The sequence below is a fragment of the Mustela nigripes genome, chromosome 7, assembly GCF_022355385.1.
Source record: "Mustela nigripes isolate SB6536 chromosome 7, MUSNIG.SB6536, whole genome shotgun sequence".
Taxonomy (NCBI): Eukaryota; Metazoa; Chordata; class Mammalia; order Carnivora; family Mustelidae; genus Mustela; species Mustela nigripes.
The window spans coordinates 92558100-92573304 of NC_081563.1; the positions used below are offsets into that span (position 1 = coordinate 92558100).

At 41.4% G+C, this 15205-nt stretch overlaps 2 protein-coding genes across 2 annotated transcripts in view; one reads left to right on the top strand and one right to left on the bottom strand.

The window, feature by feature from the left end:
• Nucleotides 1-1892, top strand: part of CST11 (cystatin 11) — a 2793-nt gene extending 901 nt beyond the window's left edge. Inside the window, exons 2-3 of the mRNA XM_059407659.1 lie at nucleotides 642-746; nucleotides 1812-1892. Of these exons, the coding sequence (XP_059263642.1) occupies nucleotides 642-746; nucleotides 1812-1892 (186 nt within the window). The remainder of the gene's footprint in view (nucleotides 1-641; nucleotides 747-1811) is intronic.
• Nucleotides 1893-9944: 8052 nt separating this feature from the next.
• On the bottom strand, nucleotides 9945-14001 carry CSTL1 (cystatin like 1). The gene is made up of 3 exons (XM_059407660.1): nucleotides 13783-14001; nucleotides 10751-10861; nucleotides 9945-10028 (listed from the first exon to the last, which is right to left on the bottom strand). Exons 1-3 carry the CDS (start codon nucleotides 13999-14001, stop codon nucleotides 9945-9947), a joined length of 414 nt encoding a protein of 137 aa, XP_059263643.1.
• Nucleotides 14002-15205: the final 1204 nt, after the last annotated feature.

Here is a 15205-nt window from a genome sequence, read left to right on the forward strand (position 1 = left end):
ATGGACATTGGGGAGGGTATGTGATTTGGTGAGTGCTGTGAAGGGTGTAAACCTGGTGATTCACAGACCTGTACCCCTGGGGATAAAAATATATGTTTATAAAAAATAAAAAATTTAAAATAAATAAAAAAAAATACAACTTTAAAAAATAAATAAATAAATAAATAAATGACACCTAAGAGCAGGGGTTAACAGATCATACCCCAGGAGCCAAATATTGCCTGACTGAAATTTTTGTAAATAGTTTTATTGCTACCCAGCCATGTCATGCATGCACACATCATCTAGGGCTACTTTTGAGCCACAGCAGCTAAGTTGAGTACTTGTAATTGAGATTGCATGGATTGCAAAGCCTAAAAGATTGACTATCAGGCCCTTTCCAGACAGTTTACAGACCCTTGGCCAAAACAATTAGTATCATTTGAGTTGCCCAAGGGGTGCCTTTGCCCAGAGATTGGTTTCTGGAGAATTCTCTTTGAATGGCAAAAGTACAGGAGTCAGATAAGAGGGGGAGAGAGAAGCCCACCAGTTTGTCCAGGAAGGAGTACTTGACCTTGGGCACCATGCAAAGGAGTTTTTGCCACAAGAAGCTACAGAGAAAGGAGAAGTCCTTTAATCTCCTTGCCACTTGCTCCCTACAGATTACCGACCATGTGTTGTATCATGTGAACATGGAAATGCGGCAGACCACCTGTCAAAAGTTTGAGACTACTAACTGCTCCTTTCAGGAAGGAGAGATTTATAAGGTACTGTGTGAATGCACATTAATTCAGGAAGAACTCACTGGGGTTTTCTGTGGTATTAGGATGAGGGAGGGTAGAATTACTGGGGGTATATTCAAGCCTGCTTGAAAAGAATGCATAGATAACAATGACTTACACAAAGAGGAGAAGTGAAGGTAAGAATGACCAAGATCCTACTTGGCAGGCATTGCTCCTTTGTTGCTGAAAGAATTTGGGAGACAAGGAAAGTCAGGAGTCTGAATAATTGACTATAACAACAGGGTAAAATCAGAGGATCTTCTTGATGTGACTAAGCTGATGGAATTGGTATTTTGATTCCAATTTTAAAAGAAATGTAAGTGTGTAAGCCTCCTACCCCCAACCCTGGGCTTTCAAATGAAAAGCAAGAAAACAAAATCAAACTAAGAAATTATGTTTATTAATTTTTCATTATGGGATAAAAGAGAAGTGAAAAAGAAAAACAAAATATTGAGAGAGAATGGGGACAAGGGAAGGAGGGAGAGGGTATGATGAATCAATGGATGAACAAAGAGAAATGCAGAGAAGAAAGGATAGATGGTGATGGGTGGGTTCAAGTAGATGGATCCAAGTGGATGGATGGATGGATGAATGGATGGATGGATGGATGGATGGATGGATGGAGAATGGATGGACGGATGGATAGATGGATAATGGGTGGATGGACAATGGGTGGGTGATGAATGGATAGATGATGGATGGATGGATGAAGCCAACAGAGGCCATGTAAGGGAAAGTATGAAGTAAATGACACGTGAGTAAAAATAAGGAGGAAAAAAGAATCACTGGTTTCTATTATGAGTATGGCAGGATGGAGCCTATTTTTAGTCTCCAATTATCACCATAAACAGAAGGGTGTTTTAGGGAATGATCTCACTAATTCTACTATCAAGTGATTGAAATCAAAATAAAAGTCAAATCATGTTTGGATGGAGGCATGGTGAAGTGGTGTCATTTCCCCAACTACATGTGTTATATCCTCCTCCTGCTCCTTTAAAATTTTCAACTTTGCATGTTGAACTTTTTTGAATACTGTTTTTTTTTTTTTAGCAAATTGAATGCTTCCACTCAGTGTTTGTTCCTTGGTTTGAAAAGTACAGAATCCTGAACAAAAACTGCACCAATGGCTAGGTGTCCCGGAGCACGTACCTGCAATCACTATACATGAAAGTATCCTGCAATAAGCAGTAATTCTCAATATAGAAAATAAATATTTGTCGAACTATTATCTTAACACTCTTAGTGTTTATGATTCCACTCTTTTTTTTTTTTGCCAGATTCTTCAGTTCATAATGACATAATCTGAAGTTACTCTGGGCAAGGGCAGTTTGGGGATTCTAATGAGGCAATGTGGATAATTCCTGACCTTATAGACTATACTTGCATGACAGCAGAATTTCAACCCCAGCCTCATTTCAAGTAGGAGTCTTCAGACTGTAGAATAAGTAGATGATGAGGAGGAGGAGGGGAAAAGCTGAGGTTACTTATCTGATCAGACAAAATCTGTTTGCAAGTGTGACCTACAATGCATTCTCTGAAGGGCCCAATGAGGAGGATCCCTTTTCTTGCTTAAAGTGTTGAATAAAGACAAATAATACAAGTAATTTTAAAAGATGAGAGTCTTTGTTACCGATAAGGACTAAGTTGGGAGACGTGTGTTATTTTTTCAGGACAATGAACTGTCTAATACCAAACTATAGATTTATACCCCTAGCCTCAGCAAAATTGGATCAGGGCAGGTCTCTTCACAGAGGACTTCACTTGGAGTTACCAGGGGAAATATGTGCCCATGTGGGAAGGAGGAGGACCGGGGGGTACCATGACTATTTTATTCATCCCAGATAGACCCATCAGAATAATTCCTCCAAGAGACAAATGATTGAAGGTGGAGAGAAACTAGGAAGACTATAAAGGGACTATAAAGTGGACTCCCTTTCCACTGGTGCCATATTAGTAGTGGGGACTGAACATATACACACACCAAGCCAACAGTTTGATTCAGGATTTCAGATAGTGTCACCAACTTCATCTCTCCACTCCACTTCTTCCATGTGGTCTCAGAGGGCTGCCAGCTGGGTCACATCTGTCCTCATTCACATCCAGCAGGGGAGAAAAAGATCTCATTCCCAGGAACTGAGGAAAAAGCCTTATGGCTTAATACTACTGGGGAACTTTAGGGACATTATAAAACACACACACACACACACACACACACACACATGCACGCGTGCACTCACAACTTTCTATTTCTTACACACACATGCGTGCACAATCACAACTTTCTCTTACACACACACACACACACACACACACACACACACACGCACACATATCTACCTGAAGGGAGAGGGAGTAAGGTATTTATGCTACAGCCCAGTTAGTCATTGGCTGCATAAAAGCTCCTATAGGAGAAATTAATTCCCCAAAACCACTGGTATGGGGTGGCTTGAGGGCAGAGAAGGCAGCCAGAGATGAAGGGGCGTAGGTGCTGCATTTGGAGCTGACATGCATAGTAAGATAAGATGTGGGAGGATAAAGGCAAAGTGCCAACGGGGTACTCTTTCTACATGTGGACTGTGTACAGGGATTCAAAATAGACACATCAAGTCTCTACCAGATAGAGAGAGCTGCGAGCTTTGAAAGAAAAGTATTTTTGCCTCCTACACTTTCTACCAAAGTTCTGGAATGCTCAAGACCCCATTCCAGGTGGTGCTCAGATAAAACTCCCCTCCGTGAACTATTCAGGAAAATGTTAACATAGTTTCCTCATCTTTAATTGAAAATAACAGTACCTATTTCTTGGGGTAGTTATAAATATCAATGATGATAATGCATGTAAACTACTTAACAAAACAAATATTCAAATGGATGGTAATGATTAGTAAGAATGCTGGCAGTAGCATTAATACTTTAATATTAATCAGTCATACAACTATTTGCTGGTGTTTTGGCTGCTTTGTCTGAAGGCAAAGTTTATTAACCTGGGCTAGAATAAAAGAAAGTTAGAACATTTATGTCCATTGATTCTTTTGGATTTCTCAGGCCAAGTTTTTTTTAATTTATTTTGAAACAACAAAAAGAAGACACTTATCAGGTAGTACAGAGAGGTCTCTTGTATGCTTCATTTATTTTCCTTGCATGGTCACATCTTTTGTAGTTATAGAAAAATATCACAAGCAGGAAATTGACACTGTTATAGTTTACATGTGTGTCATTTTGTCATCTGTGTAGATTTGTGTGACTGTAATCACAATCAAGATATAGAACTATACTGTCATCATGAAGTTGCTCTGAACTAACCCCTATACAGTCACAACTCCCTTTCTTCACCATCTGAATCTCCTTGAAGCCACTAATTTATTCTCTCTTTGGTTGCACCATTTTGAGAACGTTATATAAATGGAATCAAGTATGTGACCTTTTGATATTTGTGACGATGCCCTTGGAATCCATCCAATGTGTTTCATGTTCTCAGTAACTTGTTTAATTGTTGAGTAGTATTCCATGGTATACGATACCATCACAGTTTGTTTACTTATTTACCTATTTTAGGATGTGTTTGTTGTTTTCAGCTTTTACAAATAAAGTTTCTGTGAACAATCATATATGAGGTTTTGTGTGGAGGTAAGTTTTCATTTCTCTGGGTTAAATTCTGAGGAGTGCAATTGCTGCACCATAGAGTAAAGTATATTTTTGGACTTTCTCTCTTTGAAAAAGAAACTGCCAAACTATTTTCCAAAGGATGTATCATTATGTAATGTCCCTCTGTATCCCTGGTAATTTTCTTTGCTCTGAGATCTACTTTATCTGATATTAATATAGCTTCTCTCGCTTTCTTCTTCTTCTTCTTCTTCTTTTTTTTTTTTTTTTTTTTTAGTTCTCCAGGTGAGAATTTATTTTTTACTTTTTATTTATTTTTATTTTATTTTTTTAAGATTTTATTTATTTATTTGACAGACAGAGATCGCAAGTAAACAGAAAGGCAGGCAGAGAGGAGGAGGCAGGCTCCCTGCCAAGCAGAGACCCTGATACGGGACTCGATCCCAGGACCCTGGGATCATGACCTGAGCTGAAGGCAGAGGCTTTAACCCACTGAGCCACCCAGGTGCCCCATCTCTCTCTTTCTTCTAATGTTCACATAATATAACTTTTTCATCTTTTCACTTTCAACTCACACATATGATTATATTTGAAGTAAGTTTCTTGTAGATAGCATTTAGTTGGGTCATGTTTTATTTAATCCACTTCACCAATCTTTGTCTTTTAATTTGCTTATTTAGACCATTTACTGTAGCTTGCACATTCAATGTAATTGCTGAAAGGAATTAGGTCTATTATTTTATTTTTTCTTCTCTCTGTGTTTTGTTTCTGTTTTATAAATATATAAAAATATATAAATTTATAAATACAAATTTATAAATTTATAAATATATAAAAAATATATAAATTTGTTTTTGTTTTATAAATACATTGACATTATAAATACATAACTTGTCATTCAACTGGTGCTGATTTCTTACCAGTTTGAATGAAATGTAGGAAGTTTACCTCCCTTTATACCCCTTTATTATTCTTCAGTTACAAATGTCCTAAATATTTCTTCTGTATACATTGGGAACCACATCAGGAAATGATATATTTTTGCTTTAACCATCAGACATAATTTTGAAAACTCAAGAGAAAGAAATATTATTGTATGTACCTATATTTTTACTTTTTAAGTTTTTCTCTTCTGATACTTTAAGATCCTTTTTTTAAAAAGTTCCTTTATATTTAGAGAACTTCTTTTAGCTGTTATTTTAAGGTGGGTCTTCTGGTGCAAATTCTCTAGTTTCCTTCCATGTGAGAATGACTTATTTCCCCTTTATTCCTGAGGGATATTTTTGGTGGATACAGGATTCTGGATCCTTTTCTTTTGGCTCCTAAACAACATTGTAACACTTCTAGTCTCCATGGTTTATTATGAGAAATCTGTTGTCATTCAAATTGGAGTTTCCCACCTATAGGTAAGGTGCCTTTTCTCTTTCACTGCTTTCAAGATTGTTTTCTTTATCTTTAAATTTCAGAAGTTTAACTCTAATGCATTTGTTGTAGATCTCGTTGGGTTTATCCTGTTTAGTATTTACTCACTTTAGTAATACACATTTGAGTAATATACATTCACTTTGATACTATACATTTATGTCTTTTGCCAAATTTGAAAAGTGATCAATCTTGATGTCTTCAAATAGTTTTTTAGTCCCCCTTTCTCCTCTCTTTCTGCAATTCCAGTGTGTTGGATATTTTGTAATAGTTTCAGCAGTTTCTGAGGCTCTGTTCTTTTCTACTCAGTCGACTTTCTCAGTATTATTCAGATTGGATAGTTTCCATTATTCTCACTTCTGCTTTATTTATTTTTTTCCTTTATTCCTCCCATTCCACTAGTGAGCCCACACATTTAATTTTGTATTTCAGTTATTTCACTTTTTAATTCTAATATTTCCACCTGTTTTTTTCTTTACATCTTCTATTTCTTTGCTGAGATTGTCTGTATTTTAGCTGAGACTTCCCATTTACTCATTTGTTTGAGGCATGTTGATAATTGATCATTGAAGCCTTTTTATGATGACTGCTTTAAAATCCTTATCAAATGGTGGGTATCCATCCTTTCTGATGGCTGAGTAATATTCCTTTGTATATATGAACCGCATCTTCTTTATCCATTCATCTGTTGAAGGATATCTTCCCTTCTTCCACAATCCTTATCAGATGATTTTAAGATCTGTCTCATCTCTATGTAAATATCTGTTCCTTTTCTTTTCTCATTTAAGTTGACATTTTACTTATTCTTAGTAGGACAAGTGATTTTCTATTAAAACCTGGATGTTTTCATATTGTACTTCTGGATCCCACTTATATGTCTCTTAGAAGGCCTCCCCTGACAGTGCTATATAGGGAAGAGGAACACCATCTCATCACTCCCAAGTGGGCAATGAAGGCTAGGTTCCTCATTCAGCCTCTGTTGACACAGGTCAGGGAGATTCCTCATCACAGCTGGGTGGGATGGGAACTCAGCCTTTTGCCCCACCCAGGCTCAGTGGGGAAAAACAGAACTCCAGGCTCTATGTGGCCTCCACTATCACCACAGGGAATGTGTGTGGGGAGCAAGGGGGTTGTGACACTCAATGAGGTGAAAGCTCTGCACCCTACTTGGCTTTCTGTGACACCATTTCAACATGAGTATTGGGCTCCTCATTACAGTCTCAAGAGGTTGAATATCTACTTTCCCTACTCACCCTTTGTCGGGGGTCAAGGGATTGTAGAGTCTCATTTTTTCCTTCAGTATTTGCAGTGAGTAAAGCACTTATCTAAATGTTCTCTGTTCCAATGGGGTACCCCATCCTGATCTTTTGGCCAGAGAGAGCAAGTTTTTCCTGAGACTTTTTTTATCTGCCCCTATTGTCATTTCTAGGTTTCCCTCTTCCTCATCTCCAAGTCTGAGCTACAAAGCACAAAGGAAACACAGGGTATAAACTTCCTATAGCTGCTGTCAAATGTCCACAAACTTGTTGACCTCAAACTGTAGAGACTTGTTCTCATACAGTTCTGGAACCACAAAGTCTGAAATCAAAGGTGTTGGCAGGACTGTGATCCCCACAGAGGCTCTAGGTGAGAATCTGTTCTTTTCTTTTTCCAACCTCTGGTGGCTGTTGGCTTTGCTGGGCTGTGGCCATATCACTACCCTCTCTGCCTCGCACACCTTCTCTTCCATGATTCTCTGCTAAATCCTTCTCTGCCTCTCTTATAAGGAGATCTGTCTCGGGTCTCTTAGACATCAGGGACTGGACTCCCCTCCCCCATCACAGAGGCCTACCTTGTGTCTATCCTTCCTAGTTGCCATTCATAAAAGCAAAGCAAATGGGTAGGGCAAGAAGAGTTCACTTTAAAAATTCAAAGCAAAGTGGTGGCTCAGTGGGTTAAGCAGCTGCCTTCAGCTCGGGTCATGATCTCAGGGTCCTGGGATCGAGTCCCGCATCGGGCTCTCTGCTTGGCAGGGAGCCTGTTTCCTCCTCCTCTCTCTCTCTGCCTGCCTCTCTGCCTACTTGTGATCTCTCTCTGTCAAATAAATAAATAAAATCTTTAAAAAAAAAATTCAAAGCAAAGTTATAAAGTTTAGTAAAATATTATCAAAAGAATAAAGTATTATTTGAAATCACATAAATAAAGCTACAAATAAAACAATTAGGTCATATAACCAAAAGATATTTTAAAAAGTAAGAACTTAGAAGCCGAACAAGGTTTAAATCAATAATTAAATAACATTAGAGAGGTAAATTAAGTAAATATTTGAAAATATTTTAAAAATCTTGAGTAAATTAGCTAAAGCTGAATGTACATATATCCTATTATCCATGATTCCACCCTTAGCTGTATGCTCCACAGAAACTCATGCATATGTCTCCCATTAGACACACACATGCATATTTATTCTTAATATCTATTATTCTTTAGAAACTAGAAACTACCATAAAGTTCATTATCAGTAGAATGGATAAATATAGTGCGGTATAATCACAAAATAGTATTCTACACAATCTTAAAGTGAGCTACAATTATACACAACATGAAAAAATTCAGAAATATGTTGAATGAAAGAAGCCAAAAACAAAAGAATATATACTGTATGATTCCATTTGTAAAAGCTCAACCAACACGTCAAACTCAGCTAGGATGGTAGGATCTGGAGAGACACTCTTTATCTGTAACATGAAGGTGGGAGTTGCTATTTCATAGGTTGTTATGATAACCAAATGAGAAAGTGAGGATAGCAGGCCCATGCAAGTCACCCACTCAGCCCTCAGTGACAATAGAGTTGCTAAACTGGATGTTTCTGCCTTCTCTCTTGCATGAAAATTTCACCACCTCTAACACTGCACCTCTGCTCTCCCTTCTCTCTCAAGTCACTCAGGTGAATCTGAGGTTCTTATTTGTGTGTTTACTCTTTCCCTTTGCAAATCCTCTTTCGAGCTGCCATTAGAAGTGTGCTGGTGGGTCTGATCACTGAGGACGTTCTCACTGTTCATCTGCTCCCCATTTCTGGTCTAGTGTACACCTAATCTGCTCAACTATGAGTTACATAAGGGAAAACGCCATAGGTCTTATTCCTCTAGCAGTGAGCACTTAGGAGGCTCAGGAACTCTCTGTGAAGAAAAGAGATCACACAGCCAGCCCAGAATGGTCTTTGGAAAGCCCCACTTGTAAAATTGGTCTTGGTTGAAGTGTGGGAACATGGATGGCAAACAGTTCCCTAATCTGATATAAAACTATCTCTAAGTGATGAGAGGACCTCATTGTGTCTATACTATTTATACAATGTGATTCATACTGAATACATTTTTTTCTTTCTGGGAGTCTGAAGCTTGGACACATCCTAGGCAGAGACTGCCTATGTGTGCAGCTCCAGGGAAAACCCATGACACTGAGTCTGTTTTTCCCTGGGAAAAACATTTCATACATGTTATCACAACTCACTACTGGGGAATTAAGTGCATACTATCTGACTGCACCAGGAAATGACTCTGGAAACCTGCACCTCATTCCCTGGAACTTCTCCACATTAGCCTTTTCCCTCTGCTGGTATTATCTTATCCCCTTTCACCGTAATAAGTCATAGCTGTGAGTACAACTATGTGTTGAGTCCTGAGGGTATTTCTACTGAGTTACCAGACTAGTGAACTTAGGGACTACAGCCACACTCACAAAGATATGTAAGTCACAGAGAGTATGGGGAAGAAACATAGCTCCTGCAAGCACAGGCCAGGGGTCAGAATGTGCCTGAATCACAACAACTTCAGAGACAGGCACTGAAGTAGAAAAACTCTGTTTCCCCCAAAGAATTAACATCCTTCTGTTCAAATTGCAGCCAACACCCTAAGGGCCACTGAATTTGTGCATGAGTAAGTGTGAGCATGTGAACATGTGAGCATGTACATGAGTGTGAGTGTGTGTCTGCGTATGTGTGATTATGCCTGTGCATGAGTGTGTTGTGAGTGTGCATGTACACATGTGTGAGTGTGCATGTGTGCACAAGTATGAGCAGGTGTATGGAGACCCTGTTGAGGGGGAAGAGGTCCTTAGAAGTCTAATAGGAAGTGCACAGTATGACCATCTAAGTTTTCATCAAATATCTTTGCACCAGTGCATTCAAGCCTCCAGACAAGAGTTGTTCCAGAGTTGGTAATAGTTCATCCAGGGCACAGTGTACACCAAAAAATCACAAATGAAACTCTGTCGAAGGAGAAAGAAAACAGCTTTCAGGGAAATATTTTTTGAAGGTGAACAAAAAGCTCCTGCCCCCCAACAAGCCTTTATCTGAGGGAATCTGGACCAGTCCCCATGTCTGCAGTCACATGGTTGGGCAGAGTGGGGTCAGCCTGAACAGGGATGTCCCCCTGGACGCCCCCTGTCCAGTCACTTGGGACCTGGAACAGGTGCACCTGGAGCCTACAGCCCAACAGGATTCTGGGATGAAATCTGGGCAGGACAGCCTGCAGTAGCAGCATTACCTACTGTCCTCCTGCTTCTGCACTCAGGAACAGAGTATCCCTTCTGTCTACACCAGCTTGCAGGTGGTTGCACCAGGATAGACTGGGAAAAGCCAGAAAAGATGAGCAGAAGTTGGAAGACAAGAAAGAAACTAGATAATTCCCAGGGACAAGAGAGTATGAGCTGAGACCAGAGCAAAGCCCCAGGGAAAGTAAACCGTTTCCACCTGAAGGTCAGGGGCAGGACTGCCAGGGGAAGGCAGTCAGGACTATGACAGCTCAGGGTGAAGAGACTGCCCAATCAGAGAACCTTCCTCCCACCTTTGGACACCTCCAATGGCATTGGGCAGCCTGAAGGCCCATATCCATACAGTTAGAAAAGCTGTCGATGTCCAAATACTTTTTAAAATTTTACTTTTCCCCCTTTGATCACAAGTCCCTGCTCAAATTACTGTCACCACACACCTTTTTCAGCTTCTTTTTGCTTTGAATGGGGCATGAATTTCTTGAGCTGTTTCTTTTGCATTTGGTCCGGCTAATCTTCACAGATATCATATATTCCACTCCAGTTGTGAGCTACCGAGAAAGAGTGGCACGGTTAGTGTCGGCTCCCAGCATCCAGTTGCTGAACTTGTCCAGGAAAAGCTAGGCCATGAAGCCCCAGGACCCACACTCCCTGTTTCCAGAGCTCATACACTAAAATATGTCTCCCTCCTCTCCCAGAGGGAGGATGCACAGTATCAGCTGAAGCCCTTGGTCGACCCTCAGCATGTGCAGAGTCCTTCCCCCTGCTCTGGACTGCCTTCACTTTTGCAGCCATAGAGGGTTTCTCACCTGTCTCCCTTGCGTCCTCAGGATGAAGGACTGGCAAGACATTGAGTTTGGCTGCCCAGAAGCCCCAGAATACCCCATATCTATACACATGATCTCCAGAATGCATAGGGGTGCATCTTGTCCCTTGGCTTCACCCAATGTCCTCCCTCCCTACTCTCCTTCTCAGCCAACCTGAAGGAAAGCAATTTAGCAACACAGCTAAAAAACAGGAGTAGAAACTGAATTGATTTGGGGCATTTGTTTCCCTCCTACCAGCACTGCACCCTTGAGCAAATGCCCAGCAGCCTCCCTTTCTTCAGCTACAGAGTCCAGATAATAATTGGGCCAGCTCAAGTTGTTGTTGCATGTGCTACAGAGAAGCATGCATCTTACTGAAAGCACAAAGCAAATTTTAAAATAAACTATAAGGAATTATTAAGTGTTTTAACAAAGTGTGGGGACCATTACTCTGAAGCAGCGATGGAATTAGGAAAGCAATGGAACAGAAAACAGAAGAATTGTGCTCGAGTTCTGCCTTTACCGCTGCCAACTCTGTCTCCTTGACCAAGCCCTGCCACCTCCCTGACTCAGTTTCCTCATCTAGAAGATGGGGAGAACAGTGCCAATTTCCTCCTAGGCTGTACGCAAACAGTGAATGTGTAAACCATAGAGAACACACACTAGGGCTATTTCCAGCTGCTGGGCTCTGTCTTGTTTCGTTCATGATTGAGTGCCAGGCTGTAAGGACTCTGAAGGCAGGGAGACTTGGAAAGCCGTTTGTGGCAGGACCCACACCCTGCAGTGGAACTCCAACAAATGCTTTGGGGATTCATGTCCTCTACTGGAAATGCCTGGGTCCCTCAAGTCAACACGTGGGAAAGAGAGCTCTACCCTGGGGAGGGGAGAAGCTCCTGGAAGTTCTTGCTTCCTTGTCCCTTCATCAGGGTCAAACCAAAGGAGAGGGCTTTGTACTCTCCCTGGTGGTGGTAAAGGGAGAGAGCGCCCACACTGCCCTCTTGAGGAAACTGCCCCCAGAAAAACTCAGGGTGGTTGCAGGAGAGGGAGGCTTGAGGGCATTATGGCCATCTTGGTCCCAGCATCTGCCACCTGAAGAACCTCAGGATGCAGGGCTCCTTTATCTTTGTCAAAGGACAGTTCCATCCAGGTGTTGGCATCTTGCAGAGATTTCACACAGCATACTCCATAGATATGAAAAATCTAAAATACTGGCCATAAATTTTACTGACATTCCAGTGTGCAAAGTGTTTTTGTACTCATTATTAGACTGGATTGCCAGGTAATAAGAGGAATCATCATACTCATACAAATATTTTCACGAGTGCTGCTTTACTCTTATCCTGTCCAGTTGCAGGTGAAGAAACAGGCCTGGAGAGTATGAATGGCTCTTGACATAGATCTCACAATGAGAGGGACCTGGAACCTGGGTGCATGTAGCACCTCAGGCCCTCCTCCTATACCCCTCTGTGAGGTATTAGGACACACACCATCAAGCAGCGGAAGGACCTAGGTTCCCCTGGCTTCCAAGGGGCACACACACTCTGTTCCTTTATCCTTCTGAATGACATTAATAGCTCATAAACTATTCTTCTAGAGTTAACTGTTAATGATAATGGACTGACTGCACAAGACAGCCCTCTTGGGAGTATCAGATTTATCCTTGGGAACATGGACCTGGGAGAACAAGCCAAGTTGGCAAGAACTTTGGTCATTAGCCGCCACCTTGTGGCCAAGTCACCTCAGTGTTTGTGGGCCGCATGAGCCACCGTCTTGGGGCAAGAGTATGTGACTGAAACAGGGACAGACTGATGTCCACACTATGATGTCAGGCCTACTTTGTGTCACACTAACACTGACTACCCCTTTCTGTGCCCCGGCCTTGCTGGTTTCGCCTGTTTCCACTGTCTCCTGCCTCTCTATTCTAGCCAGAGACCTTTACTCCTGTCATTTTTTCCCCCCAAAATCAGGTTAATTGAACTAAAATGAGCTATTGCCTCCACTCTAACTTACATATTGTTTACTATGTAAACTTGAAGGGAAGTTGGACCCACGAAAGTGGTTTTCAAACAACTTCTCTTTCCTTGTCATCTTCAATTGGTGTATTTCAAAGAAACTTTGTGTGCAAAACACATAAAAAGAGAGATGATCTGGTTGAAGTCTGTTCCTCACTCCCCCTTCTCCCTTTCGCCCAAAAATATGCCCTGTGCAATTCCAGATTCCTTTAGAATACAGCTAGAAAGCTGAGACTTTACAGCCCTGGACACTGAAAGACTATGTTGAGGGGGAACCTACAGAAAATGTTTCTATTTCACCAAAGCAGACTATTAAAGGAAACGAAGTCATCCTCATTGGCTGTCACTCTGGTAGGACTAATTTCAGAGCAAAAGGCAATTATTTTCAAGAAAGAATAGCTGAGAACCTCAGAAACTGTTTTTACTTCAGACCAAGAGTAACAGAGTTAAGGTTTCATTCCAGTCATTCGGCAAACTTTTTGAAAGTGTGGCAAAGGCAAGTCTGGGTCCAAATCACTCCAAAGCATGCTCATCCCAAATGAAGCCTCCCCACAACCTTGGTGAAACCATCACTTGGTTCTCTCTGGGAACCATACCGCGTTCCTGAATGTCCACGTGGACATTGCCCACATGCAGAGAAACTGAGACACAAACCTGCATCTGACTTCGAAGTAGCTTGTCGACTTGAAATAAGTAGGTGTCATTGCTAGCATTGTTGTAGGTTTCCATGAAGAACTGGAGTGTTGAATTCATATTTGCCTTGCTCATGGACTTCTCCTGGAAGCCTTCCCATCTTTGAAAATGACCTAGTCTGGCTGCCAGGACCAGGGCAGCCAACAGCCACAGAGTGTTCCTCCAGCATCCAATTCCCATCTTGCAGCCTCGGAAACCTCCTATTCACTGCACCTGCCAGGGTGGGGTTGGAGTCAGACTGCAGCACACTCACCCTCCCGCAGTGCCTCTTGTCCTATAGGCTTTCCCAGGTTAAGCAGAGATTGAGACCCCAGCCTCATCCTTTCAAGCTTCTGCCCCCAATCCAACCAAAGGACCAACCCAGGAAATCTCCCTGCATGGGTGCTCAACTCTCTTTCAGGTCTGTACATTTTCCACATATTTATAATACCCACTTCGTTCTTCCATTATGCAGGCAAGTATAATTTCTAAACAACTGCAAGATGGACAAAACCCTCTCCCTGCCTTCATAACTATCAGGAAGAAAGCCCCCAGAACAGAGCTTTACAGTGCTGTGTGGTAAGAAGTATATTGGACAGAGAAATGTCATTGGTGTGAACTGAAAACTTACAGAGGAAATTGTATTTGAACTGAGATATGAGGAATCAGGATATGGAACAGGGTTTGATATATTCTACTTACCTATCGTAGGTTCTACCTGTCTAACCCAGCCATCAACTATTCCCTGTGCCTCCTTCAGAGATGGGTTCTCTTTACTCTCCTGCCTCCTTTATCAACACAGATTTCTGCTGGCTGGATCCCACTGTACCTGCAGGCCCTGGCACTAGCTCTTGCTATCTTGGTGTGACCCTAGTAAACCTTTGTGAGGTAATATTAGCTTCCCTGTGAGGGGGGGGATAAACTCTGATCCTTATTCAGAAATTAATCCTGAAGACCCCTGAGGGTTAGGTGTTGCTAATTTGGGGCAGGAAAAAAATTCTCTTCAGCCCTCTTGGGGTCTCCGGTTGGACCTAAGAATTAAACTAATAGAAGAAAAGCATACAGGTTTTATAGATGGTTTATATATGCATGGGAGGCGTCACAAGAAAATGAGGACATGAAGAAGTGGCCAGAACAAAAAGCTTATATATTCTGTAGACAAAGAAACAGTAAATGTGTGAAGAATAAACAAGACAAGGTGTTCTGACTAGGAGTAATAAACAGTGGAGAAAGAACAAGGTTTGCTTATACAGCCTTATCCCCCATCTCTGGGGATAAGGATGTCCTCCCTCTTCCTGGTACATGGAAGTTTCCTTTCACATGGGCGATTTGTCTTCTGTTTTCAGGGAAGAACGGCTCCGGTGGGGGGTGGGGGATGATCAGAGTGTCCTTCCTGCTTCACCAT